The sequence below is a fragment of the Pocillopora damicornis genome, chromosome 12 (genome assembly GCF_964200805.1).
Source record: "Pocillopora damicornis chromosome 12, jaPocDami1.2, whole genome shotgun sequence".
NCBI lineage: Eukaryota > Metazoa > Cnidaria > Anthozoa > Scleractinia > Pocilloporidae > Pocillopora > Pocillopora damicornis.
The window spans coordinates 17,264,963-17,290,170 of record NC_142681.1 but is presented as its reverse complement, the minus strand read 5'-3'; the positions used below and the strand labels follow the sequence as shown (position 1 = coordinate 17,290,170).

Here is a 25,208-nt window from a genome sequence, read left to right as displayed (position 1 = left end):
AGTGTTTTCTTCCCCAGGCTCCTGTCAAAAGATTGGGTAATACAATTTTACTCCCAGTCCACCCCTCTAGTTTTGAGTTCTAAACTAATCCAAAATGGAGGGTTCTTCCGATAAATCCCGCGACGAAAAAAAGATCGAAAGAATTTTGTCTCAGCTTGTCACGCGCTACAACCATTGTGTCATGGAGCATCCAATATTGACGAAGAGCGTCACAAGGTGATGAAAAATGTGTTACTTTTTTTCGATTCGCATATTCAGTCGCTCATATATCATGACTCTAACACTGAATCACCTTCCACTCAATAAGTTTCCTAGGTTTCATGTACAACCGAACAACATCGATTGTACGTTGAGGTATTGGACCAGCCTTAGCCACTTGCACTGTATGAAATATAAGGAATGCGTGCAACTCATTCGTGCTTGGTTGCAGTGCTGGCTCTCGGTTTTATAGCTGCATACTGCGTGCGATGTAATGACATAATTCTGCCTGTGCGCTCGCGCAGTTATCCCGCGAACAGGAGAAGACTTTCGGCTCGAGGATACATTAGCCTGCACTTGTCATTCTCTGAAGACTAACATGTTGCCGACCTGATTTTAAAGCACAATTGATCCCTTTAACTTCCAAGATCTGATGGTCAATTCTCCCCCTCCAGCTGGACAACTGAACCTCCCATAGATATAGTAAAAGCATTCTAATGCGTCATTTCAAAATTTCCATCTTTACAGTGGCCTTACAGCTGGTCTTGGCAATCTTGTCTCTCAAAAGATTGTCAAACGTGGGACAGGTGGACTTGTTGAGTACCGACCTGTCATAGCCTTTGCCGCATTTGGGTGAGTACCATGTGATTAATAGCAATGTTCATCCTCAATACAAGAAGTAGAGGAGTTACCCTTTACACTCTAACATCAGTATCCATATCCTCCAAACTATTTTCCATACATTTCCTTTGGTGCTGACAAGGAGAGTTTCACAATCAAAACTTCTTAGGTTGGCAATCATTTCCTTTGTTCTCATGATTGTAATGAATGATTTAGCAGTGTAACAGTAAAGAGAAATTAGGTGCTGATCAGAGTGGCTATCCTTTGATTTCTCCACAAACATCCATTCATAAGCAAGTAGATAGGTGACAAGAAGATTGAAAAATATCAGGAAGGGGAAATAGTTTGATTTCCTTTTGCCAAAGAGCCAAATTATTTTTTCTCTTGTTTTCTTTTCTTTCGTAACAGGTTTTGTGCAACTGGTCCTCTCATACACTATTTCTATGAGGCTTTGGACAAACTAGTCCCTAGGCAGGTTTCCTATGCAAAAGCCAAAAGATTGTTTGTTGACAGAGGCATATTCAGCCCTGTGTTTTTGTTGGTGTTCTTTTATGTTGTTGCAATCCTAGAGGTAAGCTTATTCTGCAGTTATGTTGTATAGGGTTAGTTATTTAAAATGTCAGGGCCAGACCCTTTCAATAAGTGCAACTAGTAATTAAGACCTCTTAGCTGGACAGTGAAATTCTGGCCTATTAAATGGACCAATTATGGCCCTGTAAAGATTCAGTTCATTTTTCTCACTGAAATGAAAAACAAAAATGGTCTAAAGTAATAAGTAGGCCATACAGAAGAATACAGCCTACTAAATTAACTAATCACAGTGTATATGTTAAATGAGAGATATGAAAAACCCAGAATTAGATTATATTTAGTTTAAGAAATTATAATCCAGACTGGATCCAGTTAGGCTGTGCAAAGGGCTGCATTATTAGTCCCTTGGTACAAAGGTTTCTTTGCCTGTGTGAAAATATGATGCCTCAAGGGAGTCAGCGAGAGGTCTGGCAGGGGGTCATACTGATTATCTGTGCCAGGACCCTGGAAAACCTGTCGCGACTCCTCTTAAATCTACCCATAGGCAGAGAAAGGTGTGTCTTGTACATACATGTAATGAGGGCCTGCTCTTAGGTTAGGGTTCAGTTGAGTTTTCTTTTTTCTTGCTTCACTCCTGATCAAAGAAGGTGGCAAGTTCTTGACTATGAAGGGCTTTTTGTTTTGTCGTGCGCAGGGGAAGTCTCATAGAGAAGCAATAATGAAAATACGTGAGACTTACTGGACGGCACTGAAAATGAGTTGGAGAGTGTGGATTGTGTTTCAGTATGTCAATCTCAACTATGTACCCAGACAGGTAATGAAAATTTATTATTACTGGTGATATTAGGATCAGCTAAATCCTTGTTCAAACTCCAATTGGGAATTGCACATAGGTAAAGTCTGTACACGAGGCAAGTGGCCTATACAGCAGCAACTCATCCCAGTTTCTGTTGCAAGAAGTCGTAAAACTTCCCCTCCCCCTGGATGGAATGCCAGTCTTGCCAGTGTTTTGTCTTGCTCGAGAACACAACACACTGTACCAGCCAAATGTCTTACCCAGACCTCTTGACTCAGAATCCAGTGCATTAACTCTTTGCACCTTAACATCAGTGTGCATATTCTCCATACTGTTTTCTATACATTTCCAAGGGTGCGGACAAGGAGAATTTGTGTAAAAAATCAAGAGCTTTACAAGTTGGTGATCATTTCCTCAATTCTGGGGACCGTAATGTTTGATTTAGGGATGATATGTAAGGAGAAATTGGAAGCTGGTCACTCTGAGGAGTCAAAGGGTTAACTGTAAGGCCATTGTGTCTCCCACAGAAACTATAGTCAAAGCATTAAAAATTAAAATAAAAAAGGAAAGGACAAGAAACAGAGGAGAAAAGGGAACAAAAGGAAAATATCATTTAACTCTTTATCAATATCTTTACCATTTAACTTCCCTGAAGTAACAACCCCATAGCTTATTATGTTCAATGGTTATCAACTTATCTCCCCTGCCTGCTTGAAAATAGCAAGTTTGAATGCAGCAATGAGTTCTACAAGGTGGAATTTATAAATAATCAAATGGTTTGAAATTTATGTTTTTAGTATAGAGTTCTCTGTGGAAACCTGATGGCATTTGTTTGGAACATCTACTTGGCAAGCAAGCGTGCACAGAAGTCATAATTCATTAATATAGGGATATGATTTAATATAATATTATTACATTTTGGGTTCATCATATTTTTTTTTAGATGCACTTACCAATGTTTTTGATGAGTGACTTGAATGAGATGATAGGAATTATGATGTTATATTCAGTGACATTAGTACTTACATAATCGATGATTTAAACATAGATCGTAAATGTTTCATGTACTTTTGTTGTGTATTAATCCCAAATGGTGATTGTGACTTGTACACTATTTAAGTGGTAGATATGGCTATCTTTCAGGAAGCCTGTTTATTTTTATACCAAGTAAATTAAATGCTTTGTTAGATAACGCTAAAGCCAAAACAAGTGATAATGCTGTGGGCAAAAGTTTTGAATTTTTCGTTGATCTGTCAAAGTTGGCTGAAACCAGAATTATATATACTCAAAGAAACTGTAAACTGTAGTTTAGAAGTCTGGTTGATGCCTCCATTTACACCTGGAGAAGTTGGTGGTCATATAATTGTGCATATGTTCACTGAACAGAGTGATAGTAATTTCTTACTTACCAAGCTTAAGGGCCATACTGGGGGGTATTGGCACAAGGTTGTGGAAGTACTGAAACCTAAGTGCAATATTCCCCAGTATGGCTCAAGCAAGTGAGGTTAGTAAGTAGTCTACAATGTGGCTCTTAAACCAAACTTGTTTACTTTGAATTTGCTGGCTTTTGAGAACAAAGATACAGGGCTTAGGACTGTTTTGTAGAAATGGTTCATTTGGTAAATTTTGACCAACTATTGATTTATGTAATAATATTTAATTTTGCATGATTCATGCTTTAAGATGATTTCCAAGTAACTGACTTGTGCTCAGTTGTCTTTTATGCTCCTTTTTCCTGCACAAGTGTGATGCACTCCTCTTTCTCCATAGGAACCAAATTTATTTCTCCTATACAAACTCTAAGTGCACTATTAGACTTGTTTGTTTCAGTTATGATGAGGAACAATTTTGTCACCAAAAAGTCCAGGACATTAAATTTTTACTCTGCAGAAAATTAAAATACTGGAAAGGTTTGAAGATGTTTCTTTGAATGATCTGGATGACATGTTTTGATTTTCAAGAACATGCAACAACACCAACAACCAGGCTGGTCATGATTTCAGACTTGCAGACCAACAGTCCATTTTATAGTTACGTGCTTGGTTGCCAAGCCTTTGAGCAGGAGTGAGGCTATGGGTGACCTTGCTATGATACAAACCCTGCTGCATTTCAAATGTAAATGATTTTGTTGTCATGCTAACTAGATACTGGTCTCCATCACAACATGGTCAACTTCAGCCTCACTCCAAATCAAAGGCTAGGTAAGTTAGTAAACAACTTTAAAATTGCCTATTAGAGACAACTGGGTATCAGTCTGTAAATACTTTTAAAAAATCATTTAAATAATTTTAAAAATTATGTTTACATAGTATAGCTTGTGAGATGCATATATCTGTATGGAATAATCTGAAACTTAAGCACAGTACAGTGGGTTTAATTAAATCAAGTGTGTTCTTTTCATGTACCAAACGTAACTAAAAACTCAAAATGACTTGATTTTATTTCACAAAATTCATAACTTCTGTAGTACATTTGGTGCTAGCTATTTCCAAGAAGTCCACGCATAATTGATAAAGATGATGATTTGTAACTTGTCCCAAAGTGATTCCTGTAAAATGATTAACTCCATGCTATTAATGATATCCAACTGTTTTGAAGTAAAAAGGTTTAGATGACCACATTGCATTCTGGTAATAATTGGCATTATACTCCTACCCCTCCCCCCTTTTCCACATCATGGTAATAAATGGTAATAATTGGCAATATACCCCAACCCCTATCTCTCCCCCCTTTTCCAAACACATATTTGACTTGCCTTTGCAGTTAATTTAAACTCCATTTAAACTCTGATTATGAGAATTAAATTACGGACCGCAAGTGTGTGGTAGCTTACATAGAGACTAGTTCTTGGACCCAATCCCAATGACCATGTGACATGGGTGGTGAAGCAGAGAGACACAAGCTAGCCTCTTACTGCTTTTTGTTGTCATTGAAAGCCAACTTGAAAACCATGCAAAAACAGATTGTAAGGATTGAAGAGTAAATGTGTCATGGATACATTTTGGTCAGAACACAAAGTAAAAGTGGGAAGTTTCAAGATTACCCAGTGCTTTTTCAATGTTGTCAATGACTGTGTCAGATACCACTCCTGTTCTTTATATTTGTATTCTCTAATTTTTTTTAATATTCCACTTCCAAACTTTACACACCTTGTTTTTCATGATCAAATATTTGCCAATTGTTTGGAGTGGGAAAAAAAAACAAAACAAAACAAATGACGAAACATGGAGAAGCTAAATGAAGGTATGTCCACTGAAATGCAAAGTTGTTTAAAAGTAAGTTACTTACCAATGATTTAAATGATGAAACAATAAATAAAGCTGGTGCCTTTTCTCAAATCCTTTTTCTTTTGGTATCAGTTTGTGATATGCATCATAGAAGGCCTTGGAGAAACCACCAAACATTCCTGCTATTGCTAAATCAAACTCATGATGACCATAGAAAGATGCTGGATCAAATGCAACTGCAAGAGAGCAGACCAATCATGTAGCCTCACCTCAATCTCTGTTTAACCCTTTACACCCTAATATCAGTATGCATATTCTCCATACTGTTCTCCTTATCTTTCCTGAGGTGCTGAGAAGGAGAATTTATTAACAATAAAGAGCTTCTTAAGTTTGTGATCATTTCTGTTATTCTTGTGACCTTAATGTGTGATTCAGAGGTGATGATGTATGGAGAAATTAGATACTCGTCAGTCTTTGAGGTCAAAGGGTTCTGGACTTTACAACAATAATAACAGATAATGTCATTGTCAGCAATAATATTTTATCATTATCAATGTGAGTTGCTTAACTAAAAAAAATATTGTATAAATATCAACTTGAATATTAAACAAACAATTAGATTAACAAATATTAATAATTTGTTGAAGTTATAGAACAAAACTGGGTGGAGTAAACTAATACATAAGTGTGGAAAAAGTGACTGGGAAGTGTGTGTGTATAAGGTAGCCAAGGCAACACTGTGAGTTCATCAGGCAGGCAGAGTCATACTGAGGATCTCAGTGGGGAAATTTATTAACATTCCTAACCAGTACCCACTGACAAGGAAGGAGAGGAATGGGATGACAAAGGCTGTCAGTCACTGAGCATTGAAGGAAACATGAGCAAATGAATATAGCTTGACACCCAACAGAATGCGATAAGAAATACCTGGGCCTTGTGAAGCCTTTAGACTGTCCCACATATTAAGGACCCAAAAATGCTTGCTAGCTTTCCCAAGAGTTAAATCTCACCTATGTAAACTGCATTTAGCATTGTTAAATAATAATTTAACAAATTCAAAATATTCCTAAGAATTAGCTGAAAATACAAGCTAACCCGGACTATCCTCTGTTTCTGCTGCATTTCCACTCCAGAGGTCACCATGGAGTAGAGAAGGTTTGATGTCCATGCCTTTGAAAAACTCAGGTATTTTGAGCTGAAGTCTTGACCAAAGGGATCTGGTTTCTGTGTCACCATACTGCATGATAATAACATGATAAAAAAAAACAAACAAACTCAATTTAAAGTTAATTACTTAATCAGTACATAGCAACTGTTACAAAGTTATTTGTCAGGGGCATGGGACACAGCAAAGAATCCCCCACAAGGTATTGAGCCCCAGACCTCCACTCTCCTACGCTCTACCACTGAAATACAGAGAAACTTTATGGTAAGCTTGAGCCTTCGTGTAAGGTTCATGTGTAGCAAGCATAGCTGATCCTGCATTATTGCTACAATCAGCAGTGTTCAAGATTTTGTGTCAGAACATTGGGAGGAAAAAAAATGTCTAATTTCATTTTATCTCTCCTTTATTACAACTCTTATGAATACTTGATTTTTCATGAGCCCAATGGTGGCTTAACTCACAACTGAGTTCTCTATAGGCAAGGTAAAGGATCAGAACCCAAGATCTGAGAGTCTGGGGTTGAATTCCTGGTAAGTGACTTAAATCTATTCCTTGCCTTGTACTCATGACAGCAAGCACATTTCTTTTCATTTATTAACAGTTGTAGAGAGATGTGCCGGCTGATACCATGAACCTCACTCACCTGCTTGTCAATAAGATCCATCTGAAGTTGTAAGCGACATCTGGTATAAAAAGTCTACAGGAAAGAGTATTTTAAAAGCTCATCTCAAGGTATTGTCAGTAATATGACTGAAGAAAAGTTGCAAAATGTTGTACATTACTGGTCATACTCACCACCCAATTGTCATGCCATGCATTGTCTTGACCGATATAACCACAGCAAGTGGTGCATGGGAAGCCAAATTTTAGAACCATAGTTGGTTTATGACTCTTTCCAATCTTGTTCTCCTCTGATGTTTCTTTTTGTAATTTGTTTATATTGTCCAGATGAAGCCTAAAGGGTGTGTTGAAGATTATTTGATATATAATAATAATAATAATAATAATAATAATGTTTATTTCTTATATTGCGCAGTCTAGCATGCGATAAAGATATGATCGAGTGCGCATTACAACACTAAAATCTTAAAGTAATAAATGGCTAGTCCAGATAATGATAATAATAATAATAATTTACAATTTTCGGAAAACAATAAAAGTAAAATATGAGTTAATAAAAGAACTAATAAAAAGCTAATTTAAAAAGATGTGTCTTAAGTAAAACTTTAAAAATGTTCAATGATTGACATTGTCTAATTTCTAATATCTGAAGATTTGTAACAAGTAGTTATAAAAGAAAATATTATTAGCATTCTTGCAGCAAGGAGAACATTCCTGCGATGAAATTTTCAACCAAGGATAAAAATTTAACATTAACCTTGCGAGGTCTGTCCCTAGCTGTGACTGGTATTTTCTCAAGCTTTTCATCTCAAGATGTTCTGCAACAAAAACTGCCCCACTTCCAGATGGATGAGGTAACACCTAAAATGCAGAGAAAAGAAAACATCATACTGTTGCACCCTACCCAACAACTGGAGCGATTTGTGAAAGAAACAACGTAAAATTAAACTGACTTTAAAATTTAATAAGAAATAATCTTGCTCATGTAAAAAAAATAACCTTTATTGGCCTAGGTACTCGCAAAGTATCCGTCCCATAAATTTCCTCAAGGCTCTGGAATTCACCTTCAAACATTTCTCCCGCCTGAAAGAAAGCATAAATAATTATCGATCTGTTGAAATATTTATTTTGATCGTAAGCTTCAGGAAGGGTGATTCCCTGGATCATTGTTTACGAACTAATACCTCCGACTTGGTATTCACTTTGACAAAAATCTTTCCATTGTCAGTGTCAAAACTTTTTCCCTCACTAATACAGCCACCACTTGCAAATCCTAAAGATTCACATTTTTCACATTTAAGTTCCTTCTTCAAAAGATCTACGAGTTTCCTCGAAGTCGCCTCCTTCGCCATGTCTGAAACCACAATCACGATAGTCAGCGGATTTATTCGAGCGCATGCCAATTGATAGACTTACTCGTATTGTAAACTTTGAAAAATGGCGCGTTCCTTTCATGCAAATTCCAATGTGGTTTCGCCTCAATAGATTCCTGTAACCTAAAACGCTCAATACCTGCTAGTTGTCGTCTAAAAAGAAGTTGTGAAGTCCTCAGATAGATCGAGTTGTTTTTCACTCACCACTACAGACTGAATTTTAAATTCCACATGGCGATCTTTCGCGATGCACTGGAATCTACAAAATGAACTGGATAACACCTCAGCTAAGGCTGATCACATGAAGTATGGAAAGTTTCAAAGCGATCGCCGATGATACTTCGCAAAAGGAAAATAATCCTTTCTTGACAAAATATTTAAAGGAGAGAAGTCTGCAGAGAGAGGTTCCGTTATCCAACGCAGACCCGAAGTTTGGTCTAGATCAAGGCGACGGTATGTAAAAGTTGGTTTGTCAACGGGCAATAGTAGTAGCAGTAGTAGTAGTACTAGGACGTTATGATCTAGATAAATGATATTACAGTTGATTTTGTCATGTTGGGTCATTAATATCGATAATCGCCACATAGTTAGAAGTGCATCTCTTTTGTAACACCTGTAAGCCTCTTCACTGTTTAGTTTCCAGTATCAAGTTTTCGTAGAAATTTGTCCAAGAGCGCTTTTAAATTTGGTTTCGTAGAAGCAATGCTAGAGAGAATACCTCCTTCCTCCCCTCCTTCCCATTGCTACGGAGGTAAAAAGCTGAGGTTAAGTTGAACAGCTGATGAAACACAACAAAGTTATTCCCTATGCATTTTTTGTTTACCTTTTGTTTCTCTTTCTCCTTTCTTTTCCATAGCAAAATCTCAGCAGCCTTTAAAGGTAAGGAACATGACAACTCAGGCACAGAACCACAGGCCCCATGATCAGGCACAACTTGTGGATAAGTTTAGGAAGCTACGTCAGTGGCAACAACAACAGCAGGAGAGTATGTTCCGTCAACAACAACAACAAATGGAGACACTAAGAATGGAACAAAACAAACTTCAAAGTATTTTGGCTGCCCAAAGAAAACTTCAAGGACAAACTGCTACAAGTACCCCAACATGTCCTCCAAACTTTGTAGGAACTGTTTCAAGTCAAGCTGAACCTATCAGAGAAGGATCAGTGACTGTCACAAGTCAACTACAACAGGGAAGTGTGAGATTACAGGCTCCCTTAGATATGGGGTCAAGAGTGCAAGTTGAAGATGGAGGCTTTGAGTCTGTGAGGAATGGTTCAGATGGTTTTCCAAGATCCATACCAACATTTTCATTGCCCTCTTCTGCTATGGGCCAAATGGATTTTGAAATGCAAACTAGACAGCCTGGACCACAACACTTTGGCAAACCTGATCCAAAATTCTCTGTCAATGATAAAGACGGATTTCAAGAAAGTTTGCCTCATTTGAATGAGACAGTTTATCCTGTAATGTGGAACTCATCAAATTACCGTTTCCCCCTTAGTACTATTCCTTCTGTGGTGGGGACCAGGCCCATATCAGAACAGCCTGTGATTGGATCAGCAATGACAAGTAACCCCCTATCCCACCTTGGGATGACTAAAATTCCTCCACAGTTTCAAAGTCCAGTCATAAGTCAAAGACCAGGTGATATGTTTCAGAACAATCCTGCAACAAATAATGATAACTGTCCAGAACTGAACCTTGAAAGAATTGATACCTCTCAGTATGATAGAAATCCAGCAATGACACCAGATCTAGAGAGGTTATGGAGTCACAATGCTGGTGTAAAAAGTGTGGCTGACATAGATTCTCAAGTTGATGAACACTCCGAAGTAGACACTATGAGTGGGGTTTACCCTCTCTATGATTCTGAGCCTGACATGGGCTTTGATGAGATAGAGGATGAAAATGATGAAGATGATAAAGATGCAGAGTCAGATGATGAGGAAGAATTAGAGGAAAGTTATGAAAGGGATAGAACTGTTATAGACTTACAGGCTCAATCACAGGATTCTATGGAAATGGTGAGTTTTCATGAGGATGTCTTAGTGAGATATTCAATTAATATAATGTAACAGGATAAAGGGGGTAAGTTTTTAAAGAAACTTTGGTGTTGCATTGATGGGGGGTTCACCAAGATGACATTGCTTTTGTTAGCTGAGTTGATAATGTAGATTGATAATGTAGATTGACACTGCAAAGAGATTCTAAAGCCGATGTTTTAAGTTCATTGCGATGAAAGGCTAATGATCTAAATGTCAGATTTAAAATTCTTTGCCACAGTCAATTTACTTTATCAACACAATATGTAAGGGGACTTACTTTAAACACCATCTTGCTTAAAAATAAAAACTTAATATGCTTGCAAAGAAGTTTGTTAACGGCAGAAAACTACACAAAGGTCATTTTGGAAACTTGAATGGGGAACAGGCTCTGCTTTTGTATGATGAACTACCCTCCCCCCCTCCCCTTAAAATTTTTTTGCTGTCTCTTAAACAACTGCATCATTAAGTGGAGGTTGGGTGCCTGAGACAACCAGGAACTTCCACTATTGGAAGCTAGCTCTTAGATAGAGATTCCACATCCTCGCAACCCAGCCATGAGCCCCCTCACAGGAAATGGAAACAGGTACCTGTCACACTGAATAAACAGTGGAAAGAGGGAGGGAAGGGGTGTGGAAAACTACCAAGACAATGAGCTGCCACTCCAAACAATTCCAAAAGTTCACGCTCAAGGCACACGCAAGAATGCCTTAATAGAAGAGCACATGTTATTCTGATGCATGCGCTTATGCAAAAACAGCTGACTACCAGTGAACACTGATGATCTTTGTTCTTAACTCTGTTAAATTGCATTTGACTGTGTTTAATGTGAATGGAGTTAACTGAACTATATGGATTATGCACAATAGAATATCATAACAATAGCATATGCTAGCACAAAACTGAATCATTTCAAATTTTTGTGTTACAAAATTGTGACACACTGTTCCCTATTTTGAATAAATAAGAATGAATGAATGAATGGCATCTGCTTTTTTTCCCCTGTTATCAGAATGAACAACGTATGGAAGAAAACTGTCAGACTGAAGTTGGAGATGAGATGCCAATAAAACCTGGCATAGGTATAAGTTATGAAGTGTTAAAGATTATTAAGTTTGTTAATAGAATAATAGAGTTGGTAAGTTTTGAGCTTGGTAAAGAAATAGAAAAATATACCTTTTTTTGTCTTGTCACAAGCATGGGACAAAAAAAAATTCAGAGTTCCCATAAGGAATTGAACCCCAGGCCTTTGGGATTCCACACTCTGATGCTCTACCACTGAGCCACAGAGACTCCATGGTAAGCAAGGCCTATTACAAAGTTCAAATGACACACAACATTAAGTTTTATTCAAATGGTGAAACCAATGAACATGATCCAAAGACCATGAACATTTCTAAAAATATTTCATGCCCATAAAACCTAGTTTCTTGTGTTCAAGGTGCATTTACACCATCTATTGCTGTTTCTGGTCTATGTTTCATCCTAAGAAATTTTTTCATATCAGTCAGGTGGTAAAAATTACCCACAGGGGAGAGGTCCCCCCACCCCCAACCCTCTATTTGGATCTACCAGTGCCAATGAGTCGTTAAACTATTGCACAGGGAGTGCAGACTGTCTCATTGAATTTAAAATAAATTTGAATCAATTAATACTGCTTTTTCTTGTAAAAAGTTCTATTTTAATTTCAATTATTTGTTTCTGTTTCTGTAGGAGGATCATCTCAGGCTAAGACTTTTGAAGAACTTTTAGAGGAGCAACTAAAACTTGATGCAGAGGTTAGTTTCATGACCACATACCTGTAACTGTTTTGTGATTCCATTTAACTTGCATGTCTTTTTTATGGTAGCAAATGGCAACATTCAGAAATTGGTTATTGATAATTACATAAATTGTTTTTGATTAAGGCTTCTAAAGCAGCAACTAAAACTCAAAGTACAACTCAAAAACCCCAAAGAACATTTCTAAGAAAAGGTCAAGGACTTGCCCGATTTAAAGGAAAGTCAGCTTCAGCTAAGGTAATAACAAAACCCCAAGAACCAGCTGTTCAGCTGACAACAGCTCAACAGAAAAAAGGAAAGAGGACTGGGAATGCTGTGGCAGCTTCATCTCAAGGGAATAACAGATTAGGTGGAGTGAGTGGAGGTCCTGTGGCACAGAGCAAGGTGAGACATAGATTTCTCTGCTACTCATAATAATGACCATTTTTGTTACCAAACAAACAAACAATTAGGAAAGATTTATTACTCGACGTTTCGGGGTCCCGAAACGTCGAGTAATAAATCTTTCCTGGTTTTTTCTATGCCTTTGCTTTAGCAAATCCCTGCTGATCAAACAAACAATTAAACACTTTTTTCCAAGGAAAGGGAATGAGAGGAGTGTTAGAGTTTCACAAATACTCCACCAGAGATTGATGCATCAAAGATCAAAGAACTTAAAGACTTTCTTTGTGCACTAATTGTGGGTCAAGTCTATAGTCCCATGGAAAAGGAGTAAATTTGAGACGTACGTGTATCTAGGCTTTGGCAAATCTATGTTCTGTAATATTTTTCTTCTCCTGCTAATGGCGCAGTGTTTTCTCTGGTCGGAATTCACTTCTGTCTTACCAACTCTAACTTATTGGTCAGCTTCTTTCCTCTTCCTTTAACACAGGTGACTCGCAAAGTGGCTTCGAGAAGCCCACAGGTGACGACTGAAGTGTCTGTGAAGTCACAGCAGATCACGGGGTCTAAACCTTTAAAAACCCAACCAGCTTCCTCAGATGGAAAACCTGTCGCCATAGCTGTTACCAGGCCTGCTGCGATGCCCACAAGGTACAGTGCACATTTACATGTGACATAAAGTTAAGCTGTCGGCTGAATGTTTCGTCTAATTGGAAACTTTTGCAGCAAAGTTAGTTGATGTCGAAATCCAAACCTGCCCCAGCTTGGAGCACCGTATGCAATTGAACTATACTGTATCAAATGTCATCTTCATTGTAATTTGGTATTGTCAACTGAGTTGATATCGTTAACTGGGCCACCGTAAAGAGTTTAAAAGCTGACGTTTCGAGCGTCAGCCCTTCGTCAGAGCAAATGACATGGCCAATTTAAGTCATCAACTCAGTTAATAATACCAAATAGTAATTTCCTTGTTATGCTCTCCCATCGACGCAGCACCACAGTTTCTTTAGAAACGTATCCCCTTTACTAATTTGTCAACTTCATTGGATGTTTATGCTTCGCAGTGTCATTTCCGATGAACCAGAGGAGAGTAATCCACCTTCTGTGTTTAACAGTATTGATGCATCATTCCAAATGAGACTGAAGGAATTAGAAGAAAAACAAGAGGTAAACGGTCAATTTTGTACATGTAAATTATACCTTGATACCTTAACAATGACAATGGCGATAACAATGATAATGGTGGTATGTAGTCGTTTTGGTAGTCATGGACGTTTCATACTCATTATTTTCCTTTTTTTGTTATCTGCTCTTTATTGCTTTCTCACGCCTAGCTCAGTTTTTCCTTGTTGCGAGGAAAATTTTGCATCTCTTTTATTCATGGTTTTCTGAGTTTCACGATAAGATATGGGACGAAATGACTCGAGCTCTGCGGATTGCGTCATCTGAAAATTTCAAGTATAACTTTCAACAAATCACAAAACTTACAAATCATATTTAGTTGATTCGTACTGGAATTAAGATGATTCGTTCCCAGTTTGAGTCGGTTCTTACACAAGCCGCTGATCGATTCCAACCTATCTTAACAAGCATGCCGGAGGGTAATAGTTTATAAAAATGATAATAATTGTAATATTACTTTTGATAATGTTTTCTTGATAACGATAATGTTAGTGATAACTTTATTGTATTTAAATTAAGTCTTTAGTTAGGACTCCCTTTTAGTTTTGACTTCTCTTTGTTACACTAATTTAGTTGGAAGAAGAAGAACTTGAAGAATTTGAGCTCCTAGAACAAGCTGCAGCAAATGCTTCCTTTTCATCCAACTCCTCTGTGGTTGTCAAAGTGTTGGCCAAAGCCAGAGGAGGAAGTGCACAGATCAGTAAAAATAACACAATGCGAGGAGCTGGGAACAAGCCCGAAAACAGAGGTAGCAGATCAGTACAGAAAGTTATGTATGCGAGTTTGATGTCCAGTTTTAAACAAAAAGAGTGTTTTCGTTCGAGAGACAATCAGAAACTTGAGACGTTCAGCTCCCGGTGATGTCTTTTGCAGGTGCAGGTGGAATTCTGAGCCCTGTTGACACAGGTTATGGCAGTGGGGATGGTAAAGGGGCTGTGTCAATTGATGAATCAAGACGACTACCCGCGGTAGAATTGAGAGAACCTCATGAAAATGGTATGTTCAAAGTAATGGATCTTATCGGACGCACTTTTATTGAAAAACACTGGACAAGAATTCTTGTATGAGGGCTGGACACGATTACGTGAGCGGGGCCGAAAAAAGCCGCACAGGCGCGCGAGCTGCGAACTAAAAAGAGAAAGGGAGGTAAAGAAAGAGCGAAGGTTATCTGATAAAATGTTCCTTGGGGCTTGACGGTAAAATACTAGGTTCTTAGTGCGCGAGGTCCGTACGTCATAAACTCGAGCCACATTTTTCTGTCCGGCCCTTCCACCCGGTCAAGAAGTACATAACTTGTCGCTTTGGTCGCCTAAAGGTCTCTTCCCGACTCAGATCTCCGTCAAAATATTGTTGTTAATGACACTGCATAAAGAGTGGTGACCCTGTGGCAGAACAGGGAATAAGATGGTGATGTTATCCCGTTTATATTCCGTAACAGAGAGTGAAGATGACGATAGTGATGTGACTCTACAGGAGATGAGTTTAGACAGTGCCTTGGAACTTGATTCTGGTCAAGATGAAAAGAGACAAGCAGGTGGAGACCTGCAAAAAGGTAAAAATTTTAGATTTGCACCACTATTAACTGGGCTTTGAAGCCATATGTTGGGTTTGTCGTTCCCGTATTGGAGTCTGATTCCAGAATTGATTAAAAAACAGCTCACACCTGAGGATCATTCAATTAATTGAATTTGATGAACGTTGAGAGGTCATACTCCAAGACCGAGTCACTCCTTTGTGACATTCCAATTTTCTTACAGTCTTGGCCCCAGCTTACCTCAATCCTCCCTCGACTGAGAGTGACAACGAGTTTAATGACGAAGACACGTGGGCTGCAATAAAGAAACAGGCAGGTACAGACTTTGCGGAGAAGGGAGGAGAAGTCGACTCCGATGACGACGAAGATGATGAGGATGACAGTGATGTGACAATCAGTGACATATTCCCTCTTGTAACCTCCACTCCGCCTGTTGCCCTAAAGAGGGGTCAGCCTCCAAAGAGCCAAGTAGCAGATGCAATTGAGGATGAACGGATGCTGGCTGCGTCGACCCCACCGACATCAACGCTTGTTACCAAGCTGTTTCCCCAGCTGAAGCCGAAGCAGAAAGCTGCTGTAAGTTATTCAGTGTTAATTCGTGTCATGAACATAAGCAAAAAGCCCTCTGTATTATTCCTGTACCGATTTGTAACTTTCAAGGCCTGGCCTCACGAAGTGATAAGTTGTTTGGCCAGATCTTTGAGAAAAACTGCCCTGTTAGCACTGCTTCCAAAACAATGCAAAAACAGTGATTTTATGGCTGAATTATTCGCTTACAGTGCATTTGAGCGACCTCTTTTGGAAAAAAAATTCTGGCGAAAGTATGAAGGTTCTTTTTAAAAAGTTCTACTCATACGTTTTTCGCTGCGACTTGTCTCCGTGACACATCTCTCGATATATCCTGGTGCTTGTTTTCACCTTTTTTTTACGTAAAACCTGTTCAAAAGCATTGCAGCTAAGCAATACTGGCAACCACAGGATTGGTATATTGTACTCGAAAACTCATAAAATAATCGAGATACTTCACCTGATTCGATCAAGATTCCTTCCCGTAAGTAATTAAAGAACTGATTGCATGAACTTGAGACTTTCAATTCCCGCCGGTCGAATGGTCTATCTCAGACCCTCGAATAGCTTTTGGCGTGAACAATTATGCTCGGAGATGGACTTCAACGATTTCAAGCGAAAAACAATTTCAATGATCTTTATCGTTGTGTCACCAAAGCCGGCTGTCGCCAAACAAGCCACAAGTGATGTTCCTAAGGCCCATGGGCAGGAGGAAGAGCCTGTAGACACAGTTCAGAGTGCTGCGGTCAGGGAGAAGCTCAAAGAATTGGAAGCAGAGATTGAAAAGTTCAGGACTGAGAATGCAGCTCTGGCCAAAATTAGAAAAGAGCGGGAAGAGGTGTGGGAACAATTTGTTATTTATTTGTAAGACGAATATTAGTGTATGGTGTCACATTATGCGGTATACGTACCTTTTGCTAACCGAGTTCGAGGTCCGTCCTGTAAGTTGCAGAAAGATTTTTTTTCGGCTCGGATTTAAGGCCCAGGGGCGAGGCGCGCGGGCCAGAAATCCGAGTCGAGAAAAACTCGGTTTTGTAAATTTCAGCACGGATCAAGAAAACAAAATTATTCATACATTTTTGAATTAGCGTGCCATGCAGAAATATGTGGTTCGCTAAATCGACCAATCATAGCGCATGCACTAACCAAGAGATAAAATAATTCGAATTACATTGCCATTGTCAAAGTTTGCGACGTTAGTGTCTCGTTCGATGAAAATTATTTTCCAATTTTTCCCATGTTAAACAATGCACTGCAAACTTTATTCTAAACTTTTGGTGTTTGTATCCGTTACATGCTGATCAAACAGTCTCATATTTTACAGGGCTTGAAAAAGCTGCAAACGGAAATAGCTGCGTTTGAGAAACAGAAAACAGATGAACTCGAACGATTAGAGCAGTTTAGGGAGGAAGAGATGCGAAAGTTACGGTAAGTGTTCATAGCTAGTCTCTTTCAGGCGTTCAGTTATTAAAACAAAGCGCGATGGTTAACGGCGAGATAGTAGCGGAGAAGTGAAAAGACGAGTGAGGTTTGGGTCGAGTTACCTGACCCAACCCGACCCAAGCCTCTCTCGTTTTTTTCACTCCTCCGCAACTCGTCCGCGGTTTATTATTTTGCAACCGGTAACAAGCGTGATTTCAAGATTCGAGACAGCTACCACTGGATTAAACACAGGATTTTCGTTAGCTCGCCCGTTCGTGTGTTTGTTAATGCTTATTGAGGCTAACTGAAATTTATGTAGGGCTTAAAATCAAGTAATTGCAGCGGTTTTATCGATGTGATGCAGGGCACTCCAAGGCGTGTTGCAAGGGAATTTCCATGTGCTTTTCCTTTGTTACTTTGCTTGCTCATAGCCTATAAACCATTCATATGCCAGGTGAAGGATTCGTTATTAAGTTTACTGATCGATCACATAACTCGTGTCTGAGCTTTCCGTCAAGTTCGGATAATCAATTAGGTTTAAGTAGTGCCTAGTATACTTTAATCACTAAGTGTCTTCGGATCAAGATACCATAAATTCAATCTTACAACTTGTGCCTTTTAGCCGCGAAAGACGAGTGTTTGAAAAGTATCAGAAAGCTGCCCGTTCAATGCCAGACAAGAAAGAACGCGAAGAGATCGAGAGTTTACGAGAACAGGTATAAACGTTATTCTGTAAAAATAAGATTTGTGTATGCAGCCTTGAGCAAAGAATGGTAAAGGAATTAGGCTGTCTCATGTCTAATATAACAAAAGTAGACTGGAATAAACCAATTGTTCTCTCGCTGGTTTTTATCATGGATAAATGAACGTTGGCAAAAATTGACCACTTTAAACCACCATACCCCTCTCAATAGATGGCAGATTTGCAAGAAGAACTTAAGCGACGCGAATCTCGCTGGTCAGCGGCTTCTACACGTTCCCGCCAAAAGATCGAGGTCTTGGAAGAACAGAACAAAGAACTACAAGAAGAGGTGAAGCTTTTAGAACACTATCGACTGCAACAGTGGAGAGAAGAGGAACAAGCGAAGGTGAGATATGCCTCAGTAAAACAATGTGGAGATACATCAGCTGTGTGTGACTTTACCAGGGTGTTAGTAAGTCTGACAGAGCTGAATAACGAACTTCCAGGTGATGTTTCCCTTGCCGCTTCTCTTTTACAGAAAACTTTCAAAACATCTTTACATCCCCTAAAAATTTTCAAAAATTAATTTACTCTCATATACACTGGAAATAGGAAAAGGCCTTCAACGACAACAAGATGCCTCGGTTTTAAATGCCAGCCCCTTTTTTTCCTCAAATTTCGCTGATTTTTCAACCTCGTACACTTGAGCCCGCGTTATTGACCGCTTACTTGTTACGTAGCATTTCGCTATTCAGCTTTGCTAGTAAGTCCCACAAAACAAAAATTAACATTCATTTTGAGAACTTGAAATCTTTTCACAGGCGAAAGAAGAGGAGGAGTCAAGACCGAAAAAACCTTTGCTGCGCAAAACTGCTAAGGCGACGGAAGAAGGTAACTTGATACATGGTGTCCTGCATTTCTGTTTTATCCCGGCAAAGGCAATTTTGATTTCTTCTGACTTAAGAACAGTTCGTTTAATATTCCAAATGGATGTCAAACTGGGAAGAAAGAGGTTTGCATTACCGACGTACATGGTTGGGAATGCCAAAAAGCAACAAAACTGAGAGCAATGAAGAAAATGTTTACCCCGTGCTAGGAATCTGCTTTTAATGGAGCTTTTAGCACTGGAAAAAGCGAACTCAAACTACTCCTGCTATAATCATAAGGATTGCAAACGTCATCATTCCTGTCATATTTTTCAACAAATGCTTTTGTTCATTTCTTTCGATCAAGTTTGCTTAATAAACCTTAACTCTTGTAAATAGAATAAGAAAGATGAGAAGTTTTGAGCTCCGTAAAGAAATATATTATTATTATTATTATAATTAATATTTATTAATAAATAAAGTAAGATGCGTGAGGCAAAGAAAAAAGAAGAGTCCCTCATGAGGAATCGAACCTCAGACCTTCGGATTCCGCGCACTGATGCTCTACTCTGAGCCAATAATATTAAATATATAACCTATATGTAATATATACAAACTTAACTCGTCTTCTTAACTACCTTAATTCCTCAGAGCCAGGGCCCAAGCTCCCCGTGCGTCACCGATCTCCTCCTATGAGAGCAGCTCTTGCTGAAGTACTGCCCAGATCTACTCCTGAAAATGCTACCATTGATCCTGAGACCAGGTGATATAGACACACTGGCTTGATGTATTACAACTATCATAATTACAACCAGTGCTATTTCCCAAAATGTGATTGGTGGATGACCGGTTCTTCTGTTGTTGATGCTGTTGTTGTTGGTCTTTTTCTTTTAACCGATTGTTCTTTCGAATTGTATTCGGACAGTTATATCAGTTGATAACACTGAGTACACTTAAATGAGTCCACCAATCACCGCCTCCATTACATTAACCATGACAAAGACAAAATTCTCATCCAAAGCTGGGGAAGTACCAAAGCGGAGGGGTTTCGTTCATAGGACTTATGTCCACGGTTCTTCAGTTTGAAAGTTGGAAGCCAATCTTCCAATAATTACAATTTTTCTCGGAAATTGCGATATTTTTGTTGTCCAATTCGATCCGTGATCTTACCTAGAACTGATGAAGAACTGCCCCCTGTTGGCATTACCAATAGGAAGCGATGGAAAGCGGATGAAAAGCGGATTTTGAGAAATTGACGTAGACTGACTTCTTTATGAATTTTTTGGCAGGCTACCAAGTGCTGCTATACAACTTGATAAAAACAACAATCAGTCATCGAGTTCTCGCCAAGACGAAAATACACCATCAGATGTACTTTATAATGAAAAGGAAGAAATCAGCTCTGCTTTGAAGCCTGTGGATGATAACAATCGCGATACAATGAAATCTAAACGAAGGTCAGAATTCCTTTATTTTCTACCAAGCTTCTTTTCCACACTTTTTTGACGTGTAGATCCTTAAAGATATCTGATTGGCTGAGAAACCTCAAGGGAATGTATCAACCAATCAGTAATGCGCTACGACGCAATCGGCAATGTGCACAAAGCAGCCATTCGAGGCTGTCTCGAACACGTCTCTCAGTGGGTGCACGTCTCTCAGTGGGTGGAAGGGGATATTGTCGTTTATGCTGCGTCGTTTTGAATCATCTCTGAAACATCCTCCAAGAGAGTGAAGAGAAGGAGGGAGAAGGCTTCACATCACGTGTTTATTATTACCTCTTTTGCTTTTTTTTTAGTCCTCGAAGAAGAAGCAAAACGCCTGAAAGAGGAGAAAAGTTTAAACGAAACGTTCATTTCCAAGATGAGGAAAAATATGATGAGAATAACGCAAGGGAAAGCAGCAATTCAGATGAAAGAAATAGACAAGATACAAGAGAAATAGTGCATCCTGATGGAAAGGTAATGTTCAATTGACAAAATCGGTCAAACTGAAATATTGTTACTCCTCCCGAATGGTATGCTGGTCCATGGCAGTAACCTCTCACCGGTTTGGAATATTTCTTTGGCTGTTGGGAACATGGCTCTCGATCCAAAATTGCCAATCCAGCCGGAGCTTATGCCAGTTTCCACACTATGAAGTGACAATGAGATTTTCTATTTTCCCTAAGTGGGATGCCAGGCTACCAAGCTATCCTCCGCACCCTCAAACCCCCCCCCCCCCCAAAAAAAAAAAAAAAAAAGACAAGAAAAAGGAAAAATACTTGTCAGGTTTGTTTTTAAGTTCGCAAGAACTGTTCACATTAGAACTTCTGTCGGAGGAAGGTGCTGTTAGAGTCAAGTCTCTTTTCCACAAGAGGGCTCTGATCCAGTCCTCTCTAAGACCATCTAAGACCATCATAAGCAATCTAAGACCAGCATTTCTCTACAAAAGATACATTAAACGAATTATATTTCCAGGTGGAGAAAGTTAATAGTGACGGCTCTCGTGTGATCTCCTTTGCAAACGGGACAAGAAAAGACATCAGTGTCGACGGCCAAACCATCACTGTCACTTTCTTCAACGGAGATGTCAAACAGATCATGCCGGACCAACGAGTGGTGAGGCAAATGTTAAGCACCAAACATTCTCCCTTGCTTGCAGGACCTCTTATTATTATTGGCGTTGCGGTTAGAGCGTTTCTTAGACAGCGAGAAAGGTGAAAGCCTGGAGCAAAGCGATGAGTTTGCAAGGGGTCTAGCACTAGTACTTAGTGCCAAAACTCCGCTAACTGGCATTGCTCAAGGCCTCAACTTTCTTACGGGCGAAGCAACGCTCGTGTGGCGTCACTTTCTTAACTATATAATCCCGATTTTGTTTTTCGGTTACGCCAAGGATGGAAATTTACTTTTCATGTTCATGTTCTATTCCTTTTATCAGATGTACTATTATTCTGACGTTCAAACAACTCATACTACTTATCCAGACGGGCTGGAGGTTTTGCAGTTTCCCAGGTTTGAGTACAGTAAAATATGTTACACCCCTGAAGTTTCTTAAAGCCTAAACCGCAGCAAAACGCCAACTCACCATCGATGTTAGCTTTGCATCCGACTGATTAAGAGACTTGCTGTGGCTGAATATTTTAGACCAACCTCAGAACGTAGCGATGGAAAGTTTTTTTTATCTTGTCAAATTTTTCTAACTAGCGTGGACTGGCTTGACGAGTTTCCTTTTCAACTTTCCTTTGCGAATAAACTTTTGGTTCATGTGTCTGCGTGCCTTCCTGAATAGATAAGAAATACGCCGTACTTTATCGCAATTTCCGCTTCATATCCAGTTTCACTTTTGTCTTTTTAGCAAACAAATTGAGAAGCATTATCCCGATGGGACTAAAGAAATTATCTTCCCAGATCAGACGATAAAGTATTTGTACCAAAACGGAGCAGAGGAATGTGTATTTAGTGACGGTACTATACAGAAAGTTAGCGTGGATGGCGAGCGAACCATTGAATTCCCAAATGGACAAAGAGAGACACACACGAAATTCTATAAAGTGAGCAGAATTAGTCTTAGTTTCTAGTTAAACATTTTGGCCAGTATTCTCAGACAACCGGTTTCTGAAGTTTGAAGCTGTTGCTTAGCCACTTGCTATGGCACCCTCGGGTGACTATCCATCGCTGGTAAAACCCCAACATTTCATTAGGTTTCCCAGAATTCTCGTGTGTGCTCAGTTATTCTTCTAAGTGGAGAGAAGCGCCAAGAAATGACATTGTTTTCGCCAAGAATTGAGATTGTCGAAACTCAGGTTTTTGTTAGCTCGCCGGCCTTTTGTTAGCTCGTCGATCGCTTTGGCGACAGCGATGAAATGTCACCCTTTTACCTCCACTGCATGCTGGGAAATATGCGGATGCCTAGTGACATAAAATTTCTCTGAGCGGACCGAACAACTTAAAAAACGTTATTCAGTTTGTTTTAACTTACTGCTATGTGAACTCAGTTTTCACACATTTCCGTATACAGCCAGTGTCAGTTACGAACTTGCTTTTTACAGAGTTAAGAGTTCTCTGCCTAAAAGAACTTCTACCCTGTCTTAGTACAACAGCAATAACTGGTTCTCTTTTTCTCCCATTCTTGTGTAGAAAAGAGAATACCCTGACGGGACAGTAAAGACAGTCTATCCCGATGGTCGCACAGAGACCCGTTACGCTTCGGGACGGGTTCGGGTCAAAGATCGAGAGGGTCGTATCCTCGTCGATGCTCCCCACCAAGACAGATAACAGTAGCTTCAGCGGTTTGAGAGAATACTCCTCGGATTGTCAAAGAAAATGGCCTGACTTACTTACAAGACAAAATTAAATAACGTACCGTATTAGTAGAGAAATTTTGTGGGTCTTTAAGGTCGTGTTTTTGCGATTGTGAAAAAATCGTGAAATTGAAGACCTAGGAATAAAAGTCCTCGAAGAATTTTAACATGTGGAATTGAATCGCCCATAAAAAATTCAAATCACCGGTAAAAAAAAGATCAACATGTAATAACCACAACATATACAGAACATGTGTCGGCAAATACAAAAATTATATACTGGTCTTACTGGTAAATTCTATGTTGGATCTTCCGTTATGAAATGAAATCTCCATCTGAATCGCCTATATTTGAAAAACCTCCTTCGAATATCTTTCGTGCAGTCGTCAAATGTTACGACATCTTGAAAAGGAAAATGAAGTTGGGTAGGTTTGATTCGCGATATTTAACGCTATTGACTTTACGATAGTAAAACCCCGAGAAATACCGTCTCTCCAAAAGCGCCAAATTAAGTACAAATAAGGTAGTTTATAAAATCAGTGGACCTTTTGTAAGTATGACTGAAGTAAATCTGATTTTGAATGTATGTCTAATAGATGTGTCCCCACTTATTTCTGTAATTGTAGTTTAAACGAAATATTTAAGTGAATCGCTCTACATGAACACTTAAAAGATTGTACTTCTTGTTATCATATTGCTGGTAGCGCCCGTGGGCGCTATCAAGCGAATACTGTGTTCTGATTGGCTAGCCGAGCTCATCTTACCCGCTTCCATTACACGCTAGAAAAAAAACTGTGTGGTGCGGGTACACAAAGTTCGTAATTTTTGGACAATGTCGGCTATGGAATCACAAGAAATGGCAGAAGACAATCAAAACAATCTCGCTGGTCTGTTGTGCTACAAGCACAGTTCGCTTTGTCAGAACAAATGTCGCTGGTCTGAGGTTGACTCAAAGATAATCACGAGTTTTATCAGAATACGAGTACTGTCGCAAATTTGTTGTTTACTCTCCCTTTATAACACGAGTTTTTCGCATTAATCTCCTAGGGTTGTCATCAAAATTATAACTTAAAATCGGTTAGAAATCGGCAAATCCTTTCTTTCTTTCGTTGATTGATTGATTCATTGATGATTGCCGTGTGCGCCTTGTTATCTTTTACTAGTTTAAAATAATGTTTTGGGTGACGATATCGATTTTAAAATCAAATTTACATATTGGCTTGACAAGCATTACCTAAGCCTTATGTAGGAGTAAAACCAAAAAATTTTCCATGTGTTTAAATTACAGGACAATTTCTTCGGGGTTTTTAGTTTTAAGCCTTTTCCATGATACCTAATGCGTAAAGAACTGAAGATAAGATAATTTAAGTGATTTCTTAGAAAATTATTCAATCCAGTATAGTAGAGCAAGCGGAATTAAATGGGAAATACACAAATTGTTACCGAAGGGAACTAGTTTCGCGTGATTAACATTACAGCACAAATTGTTCTTGGAAAGAAAAGATCTGTCACAAAAAGTCTTTGCTGAAATTTTCGATCCTTGCTCGCAGGAAAGAAGCCAAAATTACAATTATAATAAAGTTAGGATATAACACGTACTGTCATTGGTTGAAAGAGCGTGCTCTATGAGAGTATAGAGCATAGAACTGAGCTAAAGCTGTCACGCCATCTGCCAAATTGTGCTATATCCGACCTTTTCCAGGACTTCTTTATAGCTTTTCTTTCGTTAACTGAAGGTGAAATTTCGGAACAAGCGAGCAAAGGTTTGCAAAAATGCCAGGCGCAGTAATTTACGTTACTGTAACGTGAGCAGAGACAAAAGTCCTCAAAGATAAAACAAAATAGACAGTCCGAGTTTTAACGGTTTTCACGCTCAGTTAGATTGCAAGTTTACGTACGGTAATAAAAATCAAACACAGCTAACACTTCTATAGTGTGT

The 25,208-nt window shown here is 39.0% G+C and overlaps 3 protein-coding genes and 1 pseudogene across 4 annotated transcripts; 3 read left to right on the top strand and 1 right to left on the bottom strand.

The window, feature by feature from the left end:
• Nucleotides 1–25,208, top strand: part of LOC149036763 (uncharacterized) — a 386,542-nt pseudogene that overhangs the window by 166,620 nt on the left and 194,714 nt on the right.
• Nucleotides 52–4,764, top strand: LOC113682896 (peroxisomal membrane protein 2). Its single transcript, XM_027200073.2, has 5 exons — nt 52–216; nt 727–831; nt 1,228–1,390; nt 2,045–2,164; nt 2,944–4,764. Exons 1-5 carry the CDS (start codon nt 95–97, stop codon nt 3,019–3,021), a joined length of 588 nt encoding a protein of 195 aa, XP_027055874.2. The 5' UTR covers nt 52–94; the 3' UTR covers nt 3,022–4,764.
• Nucleotides 4,569–8,623, bottom strand: LOC113682898 (ketosamine-3-kinase). The gene is made up of 8 exons (XM_027200075.2): nt 8,344–8,623; nt 8,159–8,242; nt 7,917–8,020; nt 7,334–7,493; nt 7,182–7,235; nt 6,469–6,610; nt 5,435–5,609; nt 4,569–4,694 (listed from the first exon to the last, which is right to left on the bottom strand). Exons 1-8 carry the CDS (start codon nt 8,509–8,511, stop codon nt 4,625–4,627), a joined length of 957 nt encoding a protein of 318 aa, XP_027055876.2. The 5' UTR covers nt 8,512–8,623; the 3' UTR covers nt 4,569–4,624.
• Nucleotides 8,569–23,862, top strand: LOC113682895 (centrosomal P4.1-associated protein). 2 transcript variants are annotated; one of them, XM_089188876.1, is made up of 23 exons: nt 8,569–8,985; nt 9,389–10,557; nt 11,588–11,657; nt 12,289–12,353; nt 12,483–12,740; nt 13,228–13,388; nt 13,802–13,904; nt 14,493–14,667; nt 14,793–14,915; nt 15,358–15,471; nt 15,677–16,029; nt 16,679–16,858; nt 17,345–17,448; nt 18,065–18,158; nt 18,357–18,530; nt 18,946–19,015; nt 19,642–19,753; nt 20,280–20,447; nt 20,786–20,948; nt 21,447–21,587; nt 21,907–21,980; nt 22,324–22,519; nt 23,106–23,862. In XM_089188876.1, exons 1-23 carry the CDS (start codon nt 8,841–8,843, stop codon nt 23,241–23,243), a joined length of 4,350 nt encoding a protein of 1,449 aa, XP_089045002.1. In that variant the 5' UTR covers nt 8,569–8,840; the 3' UTR covers nt 23,244–23,862. The 2 variants fall into 2 exon arrangements, with proteins under 2 accessions (XP_089045002.1, XP_089045001.1); XM_089188875.1 differs by having other exon boundaries at nt 18,946–19,030.

Excerpts from the sequence above, each read along its gene's own strand:
- LOC113682896 (XM_027200073.2), top strand. The coding sequence starts at position 95 with ATGGAGGGTTCTTCCGATAAATCCCGCGACGAAAAAAAGATCGAAAGA. Across the intron at positions 832-1,227 it reads ATAGCCTTTGCCGCATTTGG|GTTTTGTGCAACTGGTCCTC; the intron begins GTGAGTACCATG and ends CTTTCGTAACAG. Across the intron at positions 1,391-2,044 it reads ATGTTGTTGCAATCCTAGAG|GGGAAGTCTCATAGAGAAGC; the intron begins GTAAGCTTATTC and ends TGTCGTGCGCAG.
- LOC113682898 (XM_027200075.2), bottom strand. The coding sequence starts at position 8,511 with ATGGCGAAGGAGGCGACTTCGAGGAAACTCGTAGATCTTTTGAAGAAG. Across the intron at positions 8,021-8,158 it reads GAGTACCTAGGCCAATAAAG|GTGTTACCTCATCCATCTGG; the intron begins GTTATTTTTTTT and ends TCTGCATTTTAG. Across the intron at positions 4,695-5,434 it reads TTTCATCATTTAAATCATTG|GAATCACTTTGGGACAAGTT; the intron begins GTAAGTAACTTA and ends ATCATTTTACAG.
- LOC113682895 (XM_089188875.1), top strand. The coding sequence starts at position 8,841 with ATGGAAAGTTTCAAAGCGATCGCCGATGATACTTCGCAAAAGGAAAAT. Across the intron at positions 12,741-13,227 it reads GTCCTGTGGCACAGAGCAAG|GTGACTCGCAAAGTGGCTTC; the intron begins GTGAGACATAGA and ends CCTTTAACACAG. Across the intron at positions 18,531-18,945 it reads GAGAAGAGGAACAAGCGAAG|GCGAAAGAAGAGGAGGAGTC; the intron begins GTGAGATATGCC and ends ATCTTTTCACAG.